This window comes from Eschscholzia californica, unplaced genomic scaffold (genome assembly GCF_041429995.1).
Source record: "Eschscholzia californica isolate CP2 unplaced genomic scaffold, dmEscCali1.0.p SCAF_4, whole genome shotgun sequence".
Taxonomy (NCBI): domain Eukaryota; kingdom Viridiplantae; phylum Streptophyta; class Magnoliopsida; order Ranunculales; family Papaveraceae; genus Eschscholzia; species Eschscholzia californica.
Window position 1 is genome coordinate 5,950,221 of NW_028238461.1, and position 22,160 is coordinate 5,972,380.

General features: G+C 36.4%; 3 protein-coding genes across 3 annotated transcripts; all 3 read right to left on the reverse strand.

The window, feature by feature from the left end:
* Positions 1–763: 763 nt before the first annotated feature.
* On the reverse strand, positions 764–10,096 carry LOC147541999 (topoisomerase II-associated protein). Its single transcript, XM_086633047.1, has 5 exons — positions 9,016–10,096; positions 8,468–8,613; positions 7,755–7,811; positions 4,882–4,954; positions 764–3,793 (listed from the first exon to the last, which is right to left on the reverse strand). The coding sequence occupies exons 1-5, from the start codon at positions 9,089–9,091 to the stop codon at positions 1,707–1,709; spliced, it is 2,439 nt and encodes an 812-aa protein (XP_086489173.1). The 5' UTR covers positions 9,092–10,096; the 3' UTR covers positions 764–1,706.
* Positions 10,097–12,017: 1,921 nt separating this feature from the next.
* Positions 12,018–12,485, reverse strand: LOC147542000 (non-specific lipid-transfer protein C, cotyledon-specific isoform-like). Its single transcript, XM_086632622.1, has 2 exons — positions 12,139–12,485; positions 12,018–12,036 (listed from the first exon to the last, which is right to left on the reverse strand). Exons 1-2 carry the CDS (start codon positions 12,483–12,485, stop codon positions 12,018–12,020), a joined length of 366 nt encoding a protein of 121 aa, XP_086488748.1.
* A 1,439-nt stretch (positions 12,486–13,924) lies between these two features.
* Positions 13,925–20,316, reverse strand: LOC147542001 (U-box domain-containing protein 4-like). Its single transcript, XM_086633043.1, has 5 exons — positions 19,824–20,316; positions 18,188–18,468; positions 17,358–17,474; positions 14,944–17,007; positions 13,925–14,434 (listed from the first exon to the last, which is right to left on the reverse strand). Exons 2-5 carry the CDS (start codon positions 18,461–18,463, stop codon positions 14,375–14,377), a joined length of 2,517 nt encoding a protein of 838 aa, XP_086489169.1. The 5' UTR covers positions 18,464–18,468; positions 19,824–20,316; the 3' UTR covers positions 13,925–14,374.
* Between the last annotated feature and the right edge of the window lie 1,844 nt (positions 20,317–22,160).

The following is a 22,160-nucleotide window of genomic DNA, read 5'->3' on the forward strand; positions in this document are numbered from 1 at the left end:
TTTTCAAAAATTATTATTTTACAAATCATTATGTTTTTTAAAAATAAATATTTTTTTAAAAATCATTATTTTTTCCAAATATCATTATTTTTTTTCAAAAATCAATATTCTTTTTAAAAATCATTATTTTTTCAAATATCATTATCATTATTTTTTGTCAAAAATCATTATTTTGTAGAAGGAATAACTATTTTTGAAGAATAATGTTTTTTGAAAAATATAATGATTTTTGAAAAAAAATAATGATTTTTGAAAAAAATAATGATTTTTGAAAAAAAAATAATGATTTTTGAAAAAAAATAATAATTTTTGAAAAAAAATAATGATTTTGAAAAAAATAATGATTTTTGCAAAAAAAAAATAATAATTTTTGAAAAAATAATGATTTTGAAAAAAATAATAATTTTCGCAAAAATAATTATTTTGAATAAAATAATTATTTTGTAGAAAGAAATATCTATTTTTGAAATTTTCGTGAAAACAATAGGTTTCATGAAATTTCAGTTACCTAGAGACAATATTTGAATGAGATTTGTTTTTGGGATATTATTCATGAATTTGAAGGATATTATTTTAATTAAAATCTTATTTTATAAGAATCCGAATATAATAGACAAACAAACCAAAGGATTTTAAATGAAGGAATCAAGAATCTTAGAATTTTTATTGGTTACCAAACAAACCAAAAGAAACCATTTGGATTCATGAATCCACGGATTCATGAGTCCTGCAACCAAACACACCATAAGTTTGAAACAACAAATAAACTGAAAAATACTTCGATCATTAAGAAAACAACCAGTTATTGACCGAGTACAAGAAGCATGTCCTTGCAACAAGAACCACATACGACATTGGTGCTCTCATAGCAAATACATGAACAAATTATCTATCAACCAACCGAAGTACATGAATTAAAACAAAGAAAATTCATAGTTTAAAATGTCACTGATAAACAAAAGTTCATTAACAATTATAAAGAAACCCTTTTGTACTCACTAGAATTAAGCATCCAAGGAGCACTGCCATCATAGAATTGTTCTCCTAAAAGTTATAAACCACCCTCTCTCTCTAAGAAATCCCATTACTAACCAAACACCCATCAACCTATTATGTCCCACAAAAGTAATATCAGGACTTGATTTTGACACTATTTATTACCTTATCACCACCATAAAGTAAGCACAGTTGTTTTCTCTCTCTACCATTGCCACCCAAATTTACAGACAAAATCCCTTTCTCCACCTTGAAAAAATAAGCTGAAAGGTAAAGAGAAAAAAGGGAACAAATGGAAGAAGGGCTCTGGGTATAACAGAAACTGTACATATTCTACTCTTTTCCCTCAGGCCACCCCCACCAAACTTCTGGAGTATCTAAAACTCCACCAGAAACATTGCAGTCATGGAATTCTAGAAACAGTTTCGCCAATACTACTGTCACAGGCATGACTACAGACACTATTTTACCAAGAAGAAGAAGAAATTGACAACATAATAAACCAACTAAAAAGAAAAACAAGTCCTCTAACTTAAAACTAAAAGTGATAAAACCTTCGGAGCAATAAAAGTTTCTCCTGCAGTAGGTTGCTTACCATTTCTCTTTGAAGCAAGAATAAAGAGAGGGAATTGATGGATGCTAGTGAGTACTGAAGATATGCTCTCTTTTTTTTTTTCAGTTTCTTGCTTCCTTATCTGTTTGTGTGTGTCTTAACCCATGACCGATTCAGAACTTAGATGATCTCCACTTCCACTCCCGTGGTTGTTAAATCCAGTTACGGGCATGGACCGCTGAGCAAAATCTAGCAGTAGTTTACGCTGCTGATCATTCGTGTGGGGAAGACTTGCACGGAGCAGATCTGTTGGCATCTCGTTGCTAATAGCTTTTGCTGCTTCTGCCCCAATAATACCGCTGTTTGGTTGGGCCTGCATTAGCAAAGACTGCACGATACTATCAAACTTACTAGTACAATATTTTGTGAGAAGGCCGAAGAATGCATCAAAAGACGCCTGCCATAAAGTCCGATTAGTCACACTGTAGTTGCTTGAGGCATGAGGATCGGTCAGGAGTTCAGTTGCCCTATCGAGAATTGACTTCAAGATTATAGTTGCTCCATCTCCAGAAGCGCTTCCCAGTGGTCGAAGTGGAGGCTGCTCTGAGGAACAAACAACAGCAGCAAGACAGGCACTAAGCGAGCCAAGGTCCATGCTAAAAACGCATCCAGAAACGACCTTTGCAAGCTTGCTTGTGGTCTCGGAGGCTCCCACATCAGTGGGAAGACCTCCAAATAAGAACCGAAGATGACGAAATATGGCCATACATACTATTCTTGTAAGGTCACTTCCAGGGAAGAGGAGTTGAAGGTACTTAGAGAGGAGCTTTCGACCCTTCGGAAGGGATACAAGGCGTAAGAATACGAGGTCATCTTTTGGGACAAGTCCAACTGTTTGATCATCTTTTCCAAGTGGGTCAACTAGCTGGAGCGAGGCAGCAAGACCTTCTAGAAGGGCCTGACGCCTACGCCTCAACTGAGTCCAGCCATCTTGTGATTGATTGAACTGTAGAAACCTGTCGATATCTTCTACATCCAGAAGAAGACAAAGACCATCCTCAATCGTGATTCTAGCTGCAAGCATCGGCTCTTGTTCAAGGGGCTTCTCAGAAATATTGTGGTCCACATTGCCATCAGTAGCTGCTGAGGGAGGATCAACTTCAAGAAGAGGACGAGGTCTTCTTATAGACGAGAAAGGAACTCTTCCAAGTGCATCAACCTGAAGATATGCATGTGGTTCGTTATTGGAACGTGACCGAGAAGACATGTCCCTCAAGTTAGTTGGGCAAAAGTGATGCTTCAACCTCAACCCAGACGACTTCTTCGCTAGACAAGCTTGATGATAATAATCATCAACATATGGGTCATTACTATGGGTTGCAGCATGCTGCATTCTCAGAATACTTTCAATCTCATCAGCACTCATATGCTTGGATCTGAACTGTGGCCATCCATTGTCGCTCCGATGGCTTATATCTGAGCCATGTTGAGGAAAGCGTACGTTCTGTCTGCCACGCTGTGATGACCTTGGCCTTTGATCTCTCATTTCATTCACCCCAAGCATTACTTGTGGGGAAGAAGAATGGGTATTAAGTAACTGCAATTGCATAGCTTGAATATGAGCCAATGACGGTTGCATAGAATGATGCATTCTCTGTTGTTGCTGCTGATGTGCCATAAGCTGTTGGGAGATCAACCCACCATTTGTATGAGGTAACTGCTGTATCATATTGTTCAAGAGACTGGAATGATCCCTGGGTAATAGGTTGGCCTGGTTGACTCCCCAGTTATTCTGAGCTCTCCCGAGTGGTAGACCTGGAGGAGTTAAGTGAGCCATATTTCCACCGTATTGCAATCCATGAGGTAATCCAGACAAATGGTGTTGTTGATTAGGAAAATGTGATAGGTTTGGCGCGGAAAAAGGCATCTGAGATCCTCCAGCAAGAGATGACATGTTCAAGTGGCTGGAATGATGATTTGGTGAACCTTGTTGCGACCGACCACCTGGTGGAGGGAAAGAAGTGAAAGCTGATTTTGGCACCATAATTGGTTCACTAGTGAAGTGCTGTTGTTGCTGTAATGGCTGTTCAGGGTAAGAAGAGGCTCTATATAAGGGTTTCGAATCAGGAAAGCGGGTAGTAGGCTGGGACGACCATTTCTTGGCTTCCTGACCACCTTCAAGTTCAAACCCATGTTGATCAAACCAATAATCTGCCTCTTGTGCCCATTCTGCAGCTGATGAACCTGAAACTTACTTCTGTTAGACATTGATTTTAAACTATAAACACATCGAAATGGATGAAAGATTGGTGGCTGAAATAAGAAGCCACATCACTAAAACAATGACAAACCACAAATTAAATAACAAAGTAAGCAACTAAGCAGAATGTATCACAAATTGTACGGCTAAGTAGTCCATTGCAAGCTATAACAACATACAGGTTCCTCACAAACTACTTTGACGTGACCGAGAAATCTTTTGAGATTGTCAATTACGAGTTTACGACCATCCTTATTCCTTACAGTCACTATCTGACCGCTGAAGTTCACAAGGAAGGTTTAATCTGCTATCTAAATTGACGACCAGAACACGGACTGAAACAATCAACCACATCCCAGACAAACATAGAAACCTTTGTGTTAGTGGTGTTACCGCAAAAGAAGATCAAAACATAGAAATTCGATCTCTCTACGAATCCAACAATTAACTAAGGTCACTAAATAATGCAGTGGCTAATTAAGGTTGTATAAGAACTCAGAAGACTTATTTTAAGTATAAGAATCACAGCCCAAAAGATCCTATCCTCGGCATGTACATGACCATGGTGATGACAGGCCCTACCGAAACTTATGTCAACTTCCACTAAAACGGAACAACAACTAATGATATAATTCAAATTATTTAATTGCAGAATTTGCAGTTACCGTTGGTCGGCGAACACACAGTTTCCATTTATGCACAGTTGCATCTGGAAACAATGATAGCTGCTAATATATATGTACCTACGTGACGAATATTATATGCATTCAACTTCCTTTGAAGCAAAACCTTGATTGCCAAATATAAAATTATTATATTACATTTACATTAACATGACACGCTCTGCTGAAGCAAGATATTCGAACAATGTCCTAGCATAATTAGTTGACACTAGTCCATATTAAGCTGGAGAGGGAAGTTAATAACCCCAACAACATGCAAAACAACGTACTCATTTTGCCGCCATAAAGATGTGTGTCGGGTCATTATGGATGTCATGAAATAAAGAATCTTGACGAAGTCCAAAAAGGAAACACGCTTCACCATCATCCATATAAAAGATTTTACTTACTTTCGCGAGAAAAAGATCCCCTATCACCAATAACTCCCGCTAATCTCCCTGGTTCACTGACAGTTCTGTTTAACTGAACACACGGAAAATAAATTATGAGACAACATATAAAAACCATCGTAAAGATATGTTCAGGAAGGTATAAATTTATCAGGAAGAAACAAAAGCGATCAAAGTACAGGTAAGAAACACAATTGCACAAGCAAGCAAAAAACGGGCATGTTCACCTAATGGCAACAAAAAGAGTATTTATCATCAGCCAACTAGACAAATATGTGGGCACAATTCGCACGCGGCACGACCACTGAAGCATAGAAAATAACGAAGTACCAGTCGAAGGATTAGTTCAGAATTCATTTCAAAATGACTGAAATTTCCATCAATCAGGCAACCAACAAAAGAAGTACACCTATAGATTTAACAGTTTGTATCCACATGCCATTTGGGACTCGAGCTCACTTACTAATTACCTTATGATGATCAAAATGATCTTTCAAAGGTCAAGAAACTTTGAGATAACGGAAACCGAAGAACTAATACAATTTCTACTATAAATTATAATCGAAATTTCATTTGGTTTAAGCCATGATAGCAGGAGTTCCTGAATTCAACTCTAAACCTATACTCATCGTAATGGATAAACCTCCTAAATGATCTAATTTTTGCTAATTAGAATCATTTTAAAGTAAGACTAGAATTTAACAATTTCCATTTTTATCAAGAGTAAGATGTCGTCTTGCACAAGTTAAGAAAGTCAATTAGCACTTTAGCATGGAACTATTTTCAATGTGAATTCTAATGAAGCCACGGTGTTGAGCTATACACGGAACAGGCATACGCTATATCTTTCATTACTGACACAAAAGTAGATGGTTTCTCAATAATCCGATCCGCAAAAAGTAACCGCATCTTTGCACATGTGTCACACACAAGAAGTTTATATGGCAGAGTATTCACAATGGTTTATTTTTGCCAATCAACTACATGTTTTTCATTTAACTGTTTTGTTGTGCAGTTTAATTGCACTACAAGAGATACTTTTCCAAAATAAGTTACAAGTAGTATAAATTAATTGTTTAAGCCTAATATACCGCTAACATTCCGACTTCTGAATCTTATAAACAATCTAGGACTTCTATAAAAATCAATACCAGACAAAGTAGGGAGTAAGACAAGCTAATACGTTATGTAACAGCTTGAAACCTTATCATAGTCAACAAGTACGAAGATAGAAGGAAGATACAGTGGCAAAGTAACAACTAACAACAGTAATAGTCCCTAAAACTTCTCGCTTTAGTAAGTACAATTATTAATATTGAGTAAATATATCAAGATATAGTCTATTAGACGTAGATTTTTTTATTGGCCATCGGTTGTAGGTCATAGAGAATCTGTAATAACTAATAAGAAAGTTGTTACAGCTGCCGATTTATTTCCGATCTAGATTGGCGAAACAAAATAAGTATTTCTTTATGAGTGCGAATGAAGGTTTTGGGAGGTTGAATCTGTCAATGACGCTTTTGCAGTCCCGGGGAGGGGGGACAATTATAATATATATGATATACCAAGATTCAAACTAATCAAATATGACGACATATTGGTAGGGCCTCACTTCTGCTGCTCCTTTTTCTTTTAATAAATGTTAAACATTCTACGGCTAGTAGAGATTTCCACTCCCTACTTGTTACAGATCAACGCTGACCTGCAACAATTAAAGGAACATGCTCGTAGTAGGGTAAGGACTAAGGATGTAGACTACTTCAATTGTTACAACATGTTCATTAGAAAAATTTATCCTCCGTCAAGACACCCTAGTGTAAACGCCTTAAACCCCTCCAAGAATGACTAGTAAACGGTAAAAACGCCAGCAAACTAATAGCATGAAGAAATTCTAGGCTACTCCACATTAATAACTTCGATAGAATTTAGGCTCAAAGTTTGGGTGCTCAAGGAGCTTTCCTAAAAAAAGATGGAATTCTTAATCAAGATCTTTGACTATTTAAACAAGATTCCATAACGGACATAGATGGGAAGCGTATAACACCATTGCTTAAATGATTGATTGCTTCTCTCTCTATAATGAACAACTAGCATGACAAACAAGACATCCAGAAAGAAGGAAAATAATTTAATAGAGGAAGTCTGGAGCACTTTTTTTTTTAAAATAGAGGAATCCAGAACACTTCGTGGTCTCAATGTGTTCATATGGATGGAACGGGTGACCCATTATTTCGATGAAGAATGTCTTCAAAAAGAAGATTACCAGAACCTATGAGACTTATCAGAATTTGCCATCTATTCAATTGTTCCTTTCCTTAACAACAAGAAAAAAAAAACATTTTTGGACTCTTTGACAGCACGGATACTGTTCAACTCTTGGACAACATGAAACACCAAAACCACTGGCGTCCAAAATAGTGATTAATGTTAGACACATTCCACAATTCCTCGCGATGTATAAGTGAAATGAAAACCTCATGCGCTCCATCACAGTTGATCCATCACAGTTTGTAAGAAATAATTTTTAGGAAATGTTATATCAACACCAATTCGCATAATAGAAAAGGTTGACATATCCAGACTGAGAAGCTCAGAATAGAACCAAACTAGTTTGACTAGACAAATTTTATTAATCAATAAAAATGTATTGTTTAAGCTTCTTGTAACAAAAATGAAGCTTTACAAGGAAAATTGAAGGGCATACCAATTAATTCTCGTACTAATCCTAAATGATCTTACTTGCATTTTTAAGTTATTTATAAATATCTACAGCTACATTAATCTGAAAACAAATCATGTAGAAGAACAAGGAAAATTAAACTGCCAATATTACATTGCCCACTCCCTGCATGTTCACATTTAAGAAAACTGACCTTTGAAAAAGTACTTGCAAGATCATCAATATCTGATACAGATCCTAAATGTTCACCCTGCAAAAGAAAAATAGAGGTTATTATTTGGATTAAACTATTGAAAGAGTCTTAGTAGACGAAAATATTATGGTAGACTCGTAAGAGTCTCACGACAGTTGTGTACCCCACAACTACAACTTTACTTTTATAAGCTTTCGGTAATCACTATTCCCTAGACCAATGAACAATAATATTGAAGTTAGAGCACATGAAACTGGAGAAGAATGTAGGACGATGAACCAAAACAATGCATGGGACCTTAAAAGCAGATTGTATATTCATTCCTTCAGTCTACGTATGTATAACACCTATGAAACGTCGATCTCCTCCATAAAAACACAACACGATGTGAGGTGGCAGGGGTCGGCCTTCCAAATTATACAGTGCATACTGATTTTGATGATAAAACACCGCCGTCAAAAAGACACTGTTACAAAGGCAACGTGTCGAACATAGAATAAAGTTCTCTTGAGAGCATTTGCATCTCGTAGAGTTGCAATACTCATTAGATCAACACACATGAAGCGATAGTTGTGTAATGAAGTTTTCCATAATATATCCAAGAAAATACTGAAAAATGAGAATCTCTATTGAAGGTTGACGACAAATATCTGCCTTTGATTTACAGAAGCACATAACTAAACTGAGTTCAAGAACAGTATATTCCAATTCACCTCTTCTCTATCAGATATTCGATATTCAGGATCATCAAAACCTACTAATAGTGCATCACCATCATCCTCTTCTAAGCCTCCCAATTCAACTTCCTCCAAAACCTCCTTACCAAAGAATGAATATTGTGATGCATCAAAGAGAGCTCCTGATTAAGAGAAAACATTAAAAAAAAAAAATAATAAATCAATCACAAATCCTAAATCAGATAAACAGATAACATGAAACAATATTAATCACTCATCCAAAACAGATATCATTACAGAACATGCAAAACAGATATCATTACAGTTTCCATTTCTATTGCATGAAAAATAGAATTGAAGAACTACTTCCAATTTTACAAACAATAATCAGGATATTTTCACCAAAGTCAAACTCAAGACCTACTCTTCCACAAGCCCTAACTCGATCGAACAGTGAAAATTAAAAAAACCCTAGAAAGAAATCAATTCGAATAGAACACAAGTAAATTCACGTATATCCGAACCAGATCTACGAAGTTATTATAAACACAAAGATCTAGTTAAGAAGAAGAAGAAGAAATCACCTGAGGAACTCTCTGCGAAATTGTTTGGATTAAGAGTTTCATGAATACCACCACCCTCTTTACCAAATCCTTCCATGTTTCTGTTCCTAAAACTAAGAATAATATAACCCTAATTCCCAAGGGGGAAAAAAAAGTAGGAAATCGAAATCCTAGGAAAAGAAGAACATCTAAGATAAGAAAGAAAGAAGAAAAGGAGGAGAAACCCTTGAAATTAAATTTCTAGGGGTTTCCCCAAAAGAAGAAAAATGGAAGAGAGATCTGAGATAACGAATGAGATAGTAGGAGGAGAAAAATTCATGAAAGAAGAGTTTATTCCCCCAGACCCAGAGTAGAGATATGCTAAAATAGAAAATAAGGGTTTTTCTTTTTGGCCCCGGAAAGTGAAGTCAATCAAGTAAGAGAAAGGTCCCAGATATAAAAACAAATAAACCGTTTCAAACCAATGTTCATAAAACGGTGTGATATAGCGGTTCGTGTAATTTGTCCTAATCAAAAAAGCGGACAGTACCTTTAACAACCCAGAAGGCTGGTCCAAACCATCCCACAATACGTTATCAACACGATTCATTTTACTGTGATATGGTCTTGTGTGTGTGTTGTAAAGCAATCTCACATCGGTAGTGAGAGGGAGTGCGGTGCTCCCCTTAAGAGGTTATGCACACTTACCTAGTGAGGCATTGTAGAACCGTGAAGTCCAGATGTGCCAAAGCGAACAGTGTCACTAGTAGCTCAGAAGACTGGTCCGCACCATTCAATAATATATCACGATTTTCTGTTTTTTTTTTTTTGCAAATAACAAGATTCCATTAACTTCAAAGCTCGTAACTAAGACTATTCACGATACAAGGGCAGCTCAATCTCGAGTCATACCCACGTAACTTTATTAATACTAGCAAAAGTAGCTAATTCATGAGTTGCTTCATTACAATCACGAGTACAAAACAAAAAACAAACTGAGTTGACCTCTCGAATGAGTGAAATGGTGTCTGATATGATATTGCAGATACGTCATGGTACTTCTCCTTCTGAATTTCAGAGATATCTCACTAGTTCCCGCGAGTCAATAACGTCTCGAAGTCCCATTGATATTGTTATTTTCATCCTCAACAAGAAGGCTTGAACTTCACTCTCTCTTGGTGATCAGAGTGTGTGATAATACTTTTTCCACTTCCCTCATGAATCGACCATTGGTGTCTCTTCTGGAAAAAAAACATCATGAAAATATTACAGTTTTACAACTAAACAACTATGTTATTTGTGTGTTTTGACACTTGGGTTGATGCCCTATATAAGTTTTTTTTTTTGATGAAGAATGCCCTATATAAGTTAGTTAGGGTTTGTGTTTGGTTAATAAAAAAAATGTCATTTAGAGTTAATAAAAAAAAATTGACGGACGATATTTTGTTTTCTTAAAGTAAGGGATGATGTTACGTGGACACAATTAACTTTTCACAAATCCTTCACATTTTTTATTTAATACACGCTATCGGCTCAATTAGTATACACACGTGTTAAAATAACCGGTAAACCAATCACCGTTACTACTGGTCATAATTACATTAACAAAAATCATTTTAATTGTGAAGTAAGTAACTAACAACCTCATAACTCAATAAAGAAACTTTTACTCTCCAAATCCACGAAAAGAGTTAAGTTAATGATTGAAACCAAATATCAAGTACAAATTTAGCATTATTTATATAAGTTAGTAAGTTTTAGAAGTCAGAAAACTATATATAGACAAAAAAAAGATGAAGGAGACTGGAAACAAAAACCATTTAAAATTTATGATAAAAATCGTAAATGTACAATCTCAATATTTAATGTATATTAAGAGAAACGATCTTTTATGACATATGTAATTCTATGGTAGTTGTCTAGGTTAAAAAATGGTAATAAAATTGAACAACATCCCAAAGATCATCTTGGCTAATGTGAAACATGGCATTTAATCATATTCAATTTTTTGTTTTTTTGGTAAAATTGCCTATTGAATGAAGTTTTAGTGAAATTTTGCTCCATAAATCTCTTCTTAGCACATAAATGGTTTAATAGATAATACTAATATAATTTTTTTTCTAATTTCAAAATTATTTAGTCATCAAGATCTCCAATGAGCAAGTGCAAGGGCAGTGATTCAAATTCAATATTGTAATTGAGATGGTGATCTTATATATATGACTTACAAGGGAGGGTACTAGGATATCCACAATTTTCATGTGGTGGAGGGTCACATTACTAAACACTATAACCATCCACACATTATGTTTACAAATTTTTTTCCTCAAGTTCAACCAAGAACTTCTTGATTTTATGTATTTTTCTTTTTATTGATTTTATGTGTTTGGTAAATTAGTAATGACACTTTCTTTCATCTAACAAGTTCCATGGAGCATGTGTAAGCCATATATGTATATATACAGGAACTAGTGAAGCAATGCTGATACTACGCCGGCCAAAATCCGACCAGATCTCAGTCGGATTTTGGCGGGCACAATGTCATTAATCTTTAAGGAAATATTATACCGGTGTGGTCGTTTGCAAAAAAGAAAATCATGTTATCTCTAACTTTTATAATAAAATAGTGAAGGAATCATTGACAAATTAAAAAAAGAAAAACAAGAAAATGAGCAATTCAAGTTATCTTTCCATTAGAAATCACTAGAAAAGATATTACACTTGAAATCCAAAATAACAAGAGCTTTCTAGTCCCCAACTAACAAGAGCTTCTAACTCAGGTCCTAAAACCTGCTTGAATTTATTTAACATCTCTAAGACCTACTGCATTAATTCCAAACATACAAGACTACTAATACTACTACCCTCCTGATTAATTATTCCAGCTCCAGATTTTTGTGCTTCAACGGATCCTGCAACACAAAATACACCAAGGGTTTTATAGTGAGAGAAGATAGTGAGAGGAAGAGGGTAGGCAAGAAGGAGGGTGGAGCGAGGTAACCGGTAATGAAAATGCTATAAGAACATAGAATTTTTACTTAATTTTAGGTATGCTGATTCATCCTGTACAAGAATGGTCGATATCGTAGTCAAACTTTCAAAAAACTTAATTTTTTTTGTGAAAGTAAGTCGGCATATCAAAGATTAAGGTAGAGAGAGACTTACGTGGCGCAGTTGGTGTTCAAAGAAACAGGGAACCCAACTTTGATTTGGCAAGAAGCAGGAATTTGAGTCAAGAACTTATCTTGAACACCAGCAAATGACTTAACAGCAGTCTTCAAACAATTACAAATAGCCTTCTTATCATCAACAGTTTTAACACTTTGAGCAAGCTCTTGGAGACCTTTACAACAAGCGGGTGCCGGCTTAGGAGCCTTTCCAGAGGCGAACATTACACACGAAGCTGCCTTCATGTCGACTTCAGGACATGTGATTGCAGCTTCAGTGAGAAAGAAACTAACACAGAGACTCAAAAGGATGATACCAGCAGCTAAAGAGGAGAAGTTCTTCATTTGTGAAGTGTTTGGAGAGAAAGAAGGAAAGAGTCAAGTAATTGGTTGATGTAGTAGTAGTTGTAGTAGTGATTATTAGGGGATTCAGGGTTTTATTTATATAGAGATATTGAGGAGGAAGTAGATGAATCTTGGGTATAGGGAAATGAATGAAAATTATTGATTATCTCAATGTTATCTATTAGGGATTACTATCTGAAGAAATGAAGAAGATGCAGAGTTTTGGCAGGTTTAATTTTCTTGGGAGGAAGAATGTACCTTATCTAATCTCCCCAACATGATAATAGTTCCATGTAAAATTCATTGTTTGAATTATGATAAAAACTGTTCTATGATGTCCATTATAACAAAAAAAAACAATAGTGTTTTCCTATAGCAGCAAATATCGGTATCAATGAAATATTTAGTCTCTTATTATCCGTGCGGCTAAAATTACAAGACATTTAGGTATTTTCTGAACGGGGCCTCGATACTGGCACACGATTGTAGTTAACTAGAGGGCAATGGACTGAGTTAAAAAAGAGAGATCTAAAATTAGAAACTTCACCGCAATTGTTCTAACTTGTTAGGTAGACAATTCGTAGTTGACATTCCCCTTCAAAGATGGACTTTTTGTTTCCTAAAACCTCAATTTATCGAGAAAAGATGAGACGACTAAGAGAACCAAGAGGAGAGAAACAATAGGAAAAATAAATGCGAAGGTGGGAAAATTGATAGAATTCTTAGTTAGAAAGGCCAAAAAGACGTACGGGACAATCTAGAAACATCATTCTCTCGACTGAGCCAAACTTTATATAAGAGGCATATAACTCAGACAGAAAGAAAGATGTTTTGGAAAAATATTCCGGAGAAGAAAGTTTTGGATGTAAACAAATATTTTTGTGTCCTCCAAACATTACCCACTCTTGATGTTTTTCTTTCTTCTTCCTCCATCTTCTTTTCCACCCTCATCAACTCCGGCAACCATTAAACCAGTGACAATGACTCCCTCATTTCTCTCTTCACCCCCCTCTCTCTTTGCTCTTCTCTCTCTTCTCTACTTCGTTACTTCTTTCTCTATCTCTCTTCTCTCTTTCTGTTTTCTCTTCAATAGCTCCGGCGCAAGGAGGCCCCTTCGCCTGGATCTGGAATCTAGACCCAGACGACCTTTGGAGAATTCAACTGCAAGTCCGCAACCCTCTCTAAAAAAATTTGACGGGATTATCCTTATGAAAACAAGTCAGATAATTTAGAACTTCCCCCAAAAACTTGAGAAAATGTGCTCCAAACTCAATTAATTGAAAAGTTCAACCTACCATTACTTAAGCTTACTCTACAATGACTTTAATCAAACCTAGATAAGGTTCCTAGAAACACTTTCAACAACAAAAAAAAAAGGTTCCTAGAAACAGGAATTGAAATTAGATGATAAAAACAGAGAGCCAAGGTAGCAAAACATATTTACAAACAGATAGTAGATACATAAATGAAAACTTTGAAAAAAAAAGATACCAAGTATACAAAAGTACCCTTTCAACAAAAAAAAAGTACACAAAAGTACAGTAAACCTACCAAAGACTAGCAGAATAATTTATGAAAACAAAAACAAAAAGTCACTCCTCTCTCTCTCTCTCTGCAATACTAGATGAAAGATCGCAATATCCGCAGTAGTCCCAAGTTTATAAAGTTTATATATTTGCAATCTTTTCAAGGGTGTGTATACTATAATGTTATGAAGGACCTTGAGTGTACCAATCTCCGAATATCAAAGTTTTATACAAAATGAGTAAACATCTCACAAAAAATTCTCACAGGAATAATCATTTCCGACATCAGAAACCCACACAATGTTTGTAAAATTTACCTCATAAAGTTCCATTATCATCAAGAACCGATTTGTTTGTTCAAGATCATCCCCTCCCAGCATTACCATGTCGCTGATTTCTGAAGTAGCTAAGAAGCGCCTGGGCCTGAAATTATTCAGGAAAGATCAAAACTTTAGGCACCCGAACTCATAGAATTATGATTCATCGAAGTAAGAAACCTACGCATATCAATCTGCTCATATATTCATATATAATTACATACATATATACGTAGGGCTTAGGATTTTAGAGTTCTTGGGTCCACATGAAATTGGAAACGGAAGTGAAGTGCGCTCCTGTGAGGGTGCTATCATGCAGAATATCAGGAGACGTTAAACACCAATGTGTTCCACAAAAAAAGGGCGGAATAGGAAAAGAAAGGAAGTTCACATCTTGTTGGATGATAAATGCGAAAACTATATGTAGAAACAGAATCCAACCCATCTAAATAATCCTTCTTCATAAACTATACTTCTTTTACTATCCAAGTCTTATATCTAGATTTAACGGTTCAGACCACCATCCATAAAGACATTTCATGCACCTCCCTTACAGTGATGTGTGCATTAGTCTACCAATTTAATGTGTCTATGTCAAAGTTGTAAATAGTGTACCTTTTCTTTTGCTCGAGGTGTGCCTGACTGAGATAAAGCAACCAATGGTGGGACAGCTCCTTCTTGAAGGACCATACTACAGAATCTATTGCTATTCGTGCAAAGTTGTAGCAAAGCAGCAGCTGCGTTCTCCTTCCCTCTAGCAGAGCCAAGTTCAACAACCTCAACCAGAACAGGAATTCCTCCTTCTTGACCGATTGCACTTCTTCCCTCAGGTAGTGTTGCAAGGTTAGACAAAACAGCTACCGCCTTATCAACCATCCCAGCTGCTGGGTCCATTAAATCCACAAGATACCTCACAGCACCAGCCTGCACAATCCGGGCCTTGTTTTCATGAAATATAGACAAATTAAACAAAGCGGTTGCCGCATCTTTCTTTCCTCGAGGGGTCCCATGTCCTAGTAGCTCCACCAATGGCCTGATTGCCCCCGACTGTCCGATTTTGATCTTGTTTTCTTCAATAACCGAAAGGCTAAAAAGAGTAGCAGCTGCGTTTTCCTTTGCCTCTGCGCTTCCTGTCTCAAGAACATGAATGAGAGGGTCAATAGCATCAGCATTTGCTATTGCATATTTGTTGTTATCATTAATTGATAAGTTGAGAAGTGCTGTGACAGCATTTTCTTGGATCTTTGAGTCAGTCGAGTGAAGTAGACCAACTAACAAGCTTATAGCTCCAAAGTTCGCAATAACGACCCGATTATCCATGTTGTGCTTGGCAAGAAGGCGAAGTTCTGCAGTGGCTTCTCTTTGCAAATCAACAGAAGGACTCTTCAAGTCTTCAACCAGCCTTTGAACTTGAGTCTCAATGCCTGAAAGATCAGTTCTTGTGTCTATAGTAGAGAGAGAAGAAGTCATCCTAGTGGAAAACCTTTCAGTTGGCCGGCGCCAGATTGTTTGGCTTCTAGACCGTGCCTCAAATCGAGTTTGGAACTCAGATTCTGCACGTGTGGTCGAGGAAACTGGAGCTAGAGGTTGAGAAGTAACTCCACCTAAGGCATCAGTGCTATATTGGGAGGCCCTTGAGACCTCATTTGGTACTTGTGTTCCTTCAGAATAACCTGCATTGGATATTGTACTGGAGACTGAAGCACTTCTACTGTGGCCCTGAAACTGTTCATCAGCCCCATTACCATCAGAAAGTTCTGAACTTGATGGAACAGAGCCTTGACCACCAGAACCCATACTTCTATCTTCTGTATTAGCCTCTCTATCCCCAGAACTCTCTAACAATATTCTACCAGCATCTAACCCGAAACAATTTTCGAGTCCAGTACCCAAGTTACCTGCTGACGCTGAACGAGGATGTGAAGGTGAAGCTCCTTCTCTTACAGGTCCACTGGCTGAAAATAAACCCCGAAGTGGTGAACTCATAGACCTGGTTGACTCAGGTGATCTCGGGTGGTTGATTCTACTTGAAGCATGGCCCAGGTGTGAAGGTATATGTGAGTCTCGCGCACCAGATTCTTTACGGGCGAGAAGAACAGCAGGCTGATTTAAGCTTACAGACCTAACTGGGTCAGGAATTTTCACATTGTTTGAGTCGCACCAGTTCGCAATCAATGCCTTCACAGTGTAATTAGGAATTAGATTCATGTGGGCTAATGCCTGACGGGTTTTAGGGCAAACTAAGAGACCAAGATCTAGCCACTTCCTGATGAATGCACGCTCATAAGTTTGTCCAGATGCCACTATCACTGGATCAGTCATCAACTCAAGGGAGAGAGGACAGCAAAAGTCGGCAGGTATAGGGACTCCATTGGTGCTCTGAGACTGTTTAATATTAACAAGGAGATTGTGCATGTGGGTGACTAGAGAAATCATGTGGTCAATATACTCAACCTCTTCGTCCGTTCCAACTTGCTCTTCTTGCAACTGCACCTTCACCTTATCAAGAGCGACAGCTTCTATTAGCAGTTCCTGATTTGATTTCAAGCTCAGGGAATCCGCAATTTTAACCAGCTTCTCAGAGCTGGGAGAGGCATTCTCTAGTAACTCTCTTACAGCATCTCTAATAATAGTTGATGTTTGCTCATACCCGACTCCTTGAATTTTTTGCATGCATAACTGCAGTAGATCATGAAAAAGGCTTTATCAAAACTTTATGTAAAATAATGCATCTTACAGAAGCTCTTCACACTGTCAAATCATCAATGGGTGTTATCAGCTTAATCAATTTTCAAGATTTTTAGGCGCCATATACCAAAAAGTATATCAATGGGACGATACACAAAAAATTTCACTCTTTAGCATCAGCTAATAAAAGGAGCTTGTAGAATATATATATGTGTATATATATATATATATATATCTGATTTTAACAATAATCAACCAAACTGAAGGGGAGGTAAACGGTTAAAAGAAGTTCACCACGTGTACATATCTGATGTGAATAATTATCAACCAAATCGAAGTACCTCAATTGATGTTGATGTCAGATCAGCAGACAGATGTTGATGAGAAGAGTTCAGTCTCTGGAGAATCTCTACGGAAGAAGCACGAATCCTCGGTATTAGTGACTCAGTTTGCATAACCTGGTCAGAATGTCAAAGTGTCAACTTTTTCAGAAGAAAGCTGCCTGCAGTAGGCGTACACGTATAGAAACCTATCTCTTAAACATCTCATTAAAACAAAAGGCATTGAAGAATGATAATTTGGTAACAACCATTTCATGGTTCTCATGTGGTATTTTTAATAAGGGAAACCTTGATTTCCTCTAAAGTTGGACAATGAATCTCCGTTGGAATGAGACAACTAAATTAGCTCACATACTGAACAACAATAGTAAGTCCCAGTGGATTAACATTGCTTAACTTTTTCAAGGATAGGTACATTAGAGTATTAGACAGCTAAAATTAATTTTTGTCCAATTAAGGATCTGAAATCCACAACAGTGAAAGCTACTTGACTAATATAAGAGTTCCCTTCTATCTTATCAGACAAATAAGAATATTGAATCAAACCAGCTCATGTGCAAAAGGCTTGCACAGAGTGACCAATACCAAACGGATCAAAATGAGAGACAATTGCTAATTACACCAAACCTGTCCCTGAAAAAGTTCAAGATAGTGAAGTAATTGCTCATTACTTAACACTTTATAACTACAAAACTATTTTCATATACCACATCCGTACTTTTTCTTAAAAAAACGTTTAGACACGCAAGTTCTCTAATAAATCAAGTAGCCAAAAATGCATCTTCTAGAGATTAGAATTTAACGCTGCAAATGTAAATGATGTAACATACAAAATAAACTTTACTCGACAATGAATGCCAGCTGTCAAAGAGAGCTCGGGTTTCATCAATAAGCTCATCCAGCTCTTTCAATGCCTTGATAAGTTGTTCATCTGAAGATATCTGTGAATCAACAACTAAGTCAAGTATCTTCCTCAACAACTTTAGTATCTCATTTATCTTTTCATAATATTTCTGAACAAGTTCAGATTTTATATCATCACTCGAAGACAAATGGTTGAACCGGGAAAGATTGTTGAGAAAATCCTTTAATAGTGATAATTCCATCACACCTGTTTCAAGAAAAACGATTTACATCAGAGAGATCTTGGTAAACGCCAAAAGTATTTCTTACATACAGCCACGGAATGTACGGCAACCCCCTATTTGGAAAATTCAGAGACATATAACAGAATACAAAATATTAAATTGGTCTTCTTTTAAGGAATCCAGGATTGAGGCAAACTTAACTTCCAAAAATTTTGGCATATTCTTCAAGAAGAAAGTTAATGCAAGATCTTATCTACAAAGTATTAACGTGTTCAGAACCTTAACGTGAAGCCGATTTCGGCGCACCATAATAACTAACGTTTACCACATAACACCACCAGCATTTATTGGAAACTTTGCACCTTCATGATTACAACCATGAAGCCAATTTTATTTGGTTTCTAGGTTTAACTTATTATTCATTTGGCATGTGCTTCTACAAATAGAAAGAAAGAGTTTCATTTGGTTGGGGTACAATTTAGAGTTCCCATGTGCTACTATCTTGATATGTTCTCAATGCGAGAATAGAATTGTTGATGAAGTGAATTAGTGGTTTAATTTTGCTTCTACCTAGATCCTACTGCCCTTACCAAAACAAGTTGAAGCTGGCTGAAGGATAGTCAATTGTAACTTTTTCTGGGTTTCCTATAGCCATTTGATGTATGCAAATAAAAAACGCCTACAATCAATTAGTTCAAACTCAAAAGAAAGAAACAAAAGTTGAATAAACATGTGCCCCGTCTCTCTTCTTCTCCCATACCTAATCTATATTCTTGCTTTAAAACGCAACATCTTTGGAGAATAATAACCACCCAAAACTTCTTATAATTCCAATTTAGACTAAGATCTCTACTTGGTTGTACGCACATACAAGGTTAAACATACCTTTCCTATTTCATCATGACCAGGAGCAAATACCTAGTAACGTATAAACGGAAAAAGCAATATTTGAACCTTTTCCAAATATTTCAGTTTCGCCACCTCTATATACATCATGAACTACAAAAATTGAATTTTTGTATAAATTGAAACCTCCCCAAAGCAATCCCAAGATCAGATTTTGGTTCTAAGACAATTCGACAGTGTTATCAACCTACCACAATTGGTAATAACATATCATTGATAAAACAATGTGTTAAATGCGATGTGCTAAGTCTTATTATTGGGCAAAATTAGGGCATATATTGATTACAAATTCATGGAAATTGCCAGATTAATTAGAAAGGAAAGCTCTTAATCAAAATAAACCCAAATGGCAATAGAATTTTGACCTAGTCGATATACATGTTTACATAAACGATGAACAAAAATCAAACATGAATTAATCAAGACACAATATTGAATAGAAAACAATCATGGTAGATCGGAACGAACGTACCGTCTTCAAAATAGAAAACCCTTTTCTCTCTCTACTTTCAGATGTCAAGACCAATCTTTGTCACAATTAAGCTCCCGCAAATAACCAAATTAGTCCATTTGAAACAATAAACAAAAAAAAAAAAAAAGTGAAACCCTAGAAGGGAACATTCCAGAAGATCGTCGAACCCATCGGGAAATTCACAAGAATCTTGAAATCATAGAATCATTTCAGGGGCAAAACACTTCCGTTCTCTTTCTCTCTCTAAGACACCTAAGAACCGATAATCAAAATAGAATAACTCGGAGGTGATTCCGGGAAGAAAGTTGAAATGAATTATGAAAGGAAAAGAAATGGATTCTCGAATACGAACACGAAGAAAGGATCCCTCTTCTCTTCTCTTTCTCTCTCTTCGGAATTCAATTTGGGTCGATGAATTGGCATTGTCGTACTCGCGTATAACTTAACTGTATAGAGCTCGCCGATAGGCCGAAAAACAATTGGGTTATTTCTCTTATAGCTAGCCCCCTACTTTTAAAGCAATACCCAGATAACCCCCTTTGTGAAAGCTTCCGTCATTGACCATCCATTGACTGTTTTCTTTTCTTGTGTTTTCTAAAATACCCTTGTCTAGCTTATTTTATTTCTCCAAATTTACTGTCTCTCTCTCTCTCACTCATTCATATTCTCCCTATCACTTTCTTCTTTCTTTCTCAACCTTAATTATTGATTTTCTGAGACTGTGTGTGTGATTTTGAGAAACAGGTATTGATATATATTATCTTTGTGCTAAAGAAATATCATGGAGGCAAAGACAATTAGATTTCAATGCTCAATTTCTCTGAGTTATGACATTTCATCTAATAAGCCTTCTTCTTTTCCTTGTTCTTCTAGTAAAAACAATAAATAAGTTGAGAATTCTTATCTCTTTTAGAAATCTTCAATTCCTCATTATCAACTAGATTTTAAATCAGGTCCAATAGAAACTTTCGTGTTGCTCTATTTTAAAGGGAACAAATCTCTGGTAGACCTAAAGATGAAGGTCGTAGTCTCCAATTTCAATCTCCTAATCGACCTCTATTAGCTCATAAACTTCCTCCAGGTAGGGTTTTATAAATTAAATAACTCTCCGGAGAAAGAAATCAACCTAAGGTAACTAGCCCTAATCTTGGTCTTGTGATATTTTATCGTCAATTTTTTCTTGTTTTGTGACGGTAATGGTACTAAATTGGAGTGTTTCAAGGAGGGGATGAAGGAAACAAAAGGTTCTGATTTAGAAGAAGATGGGGATAATGAGTTCATGGATTTACCTGATACATTATCAAAAACCAAATCTTTTTTATTTAATTGTAGTATTAGTGGTTTGAGTGGAGTGGATGGTCTGAATGGTAAATCTTCTCAGACGTTACGTTCATGCCCGGTCATCAAACTTGGGATTTCATGATGAGTCGATTCTTGCGTGTTGGCGTGTTGCTAAATGCCAAGCAATGGCTTTTGATCACCTCACTGTGCTCCGAGGAGGCAATCTTCAGAACATGTCTTTCGTGAACCTCCAAAACGAGCAACGAGAATGATGGATGTCGAGAGAACTTTTATACTTCAGTATACTCCTTATGTTGACCCTGAATACAATGACGTTCCGGGGGATGAAGATAGTGGAAATGAAGACGATGATTTAGAGTATATACCAACAAAAGCTTGTGGCATATTTCATAAATTTTGCTTATGGAATTCCTTTGGCCTTTCTAAATCCAGTTTTAGGAATGAAAACTTAGAGTCGAGCTCTCACGTATTCTATTTGTAAGTCTAAACAAAGACAATTTGGGCACATCCTGGAACAAATTTTTGGACCTCCCTTTATGGAAGTCCATTGGAAGAAGAAGGGTGAAAAGGAAAAGGATGATGTAGAAGAAATAGAACAAGTATAAACAAAATAGGGTTACTTAGACATTGACCCCAGCTATTTAGCAAAATTAGGACCACACCCCTAAAATGAAAATATATATCACGTTGACCCCGATTTTCGATTTTTCAGTTAAATATTGGTTTCGTGGTTCACGTGCCAACCACGTGTGTCACTTATGACAAAAATACTCTTCACGAAATATTTAGGTTTACTTAGATATGCACCCCAGTTGTTTCGTAATTTTAAGTCTACATCCGCAAAACAAGAATATGTATGGCGTTAACTTCCCTCTTTGATTTTTCCATCAAATATCAGTAAAGTGGGTGCGGTCAACCACATCCATGAGTTTTATAATCTTTTGTATATTATAAGTAACGAGTCTAAAACTGACTAAAGACTAGACTTAGGATATAATCTTAGATAGAGTCTCCGCCCACCATTATATATGTAAT

Excerpts from the sequence above, each read along its gene's own strand:
- LOC147541999 (XM_086633047.1), bottom strand. The coding sequence starts at position 9,091 with ATGGAAGGATTTGGTAAAGAGGGTGGTGGTATTCATGAAACTCTTAAT. Across the intron at positions 8,614-9,015 it reads TTTCGCAGAGAGTTCCTCAG|GAGCTCTCTTTGATGCATCA; the intron begins GTGATTTCTTCT and ends TCTCTTAATCAG. Across the intron at positions 3,794-4,881 it reads GGGATCTTTTTCTCGCGAAA|GTTCATCAGCTGCAGAATGG; the intron begins GTAAGTAAAATC and ends AGTAAGTTTCAG.
- LOC147542000 (XM_086632622.1), bottom strand. The coding sequence starts at position 12,485 with ATGAAGAACTTCTCCTCTTTAGCTGCTGGTATCATCCTTTTGAGTCTC.
- LOC147542001 (XM_086633043.1), bottom strand. The coding sequence starts at position 18,463 with ATGGAATTATCACTATTAAAGGATTTTCTCAACAATCTTTCCCGGTTC. Across the intron at positions 17,475-18,187 it reads TGTCGAGTAAAGTTTATTTT|GTTATGCAAACTGAGTCACT; the intron begins GTATGTTACATC and ends CATTCTGACCAG. Across the intron at positions 17,008-17,357 it reads TGACATCAACATCAATTGAG|TTATGCATGCAAAAAATTCA; the intron begins GTACTTCGATTT and ends GATCTACTGCAG.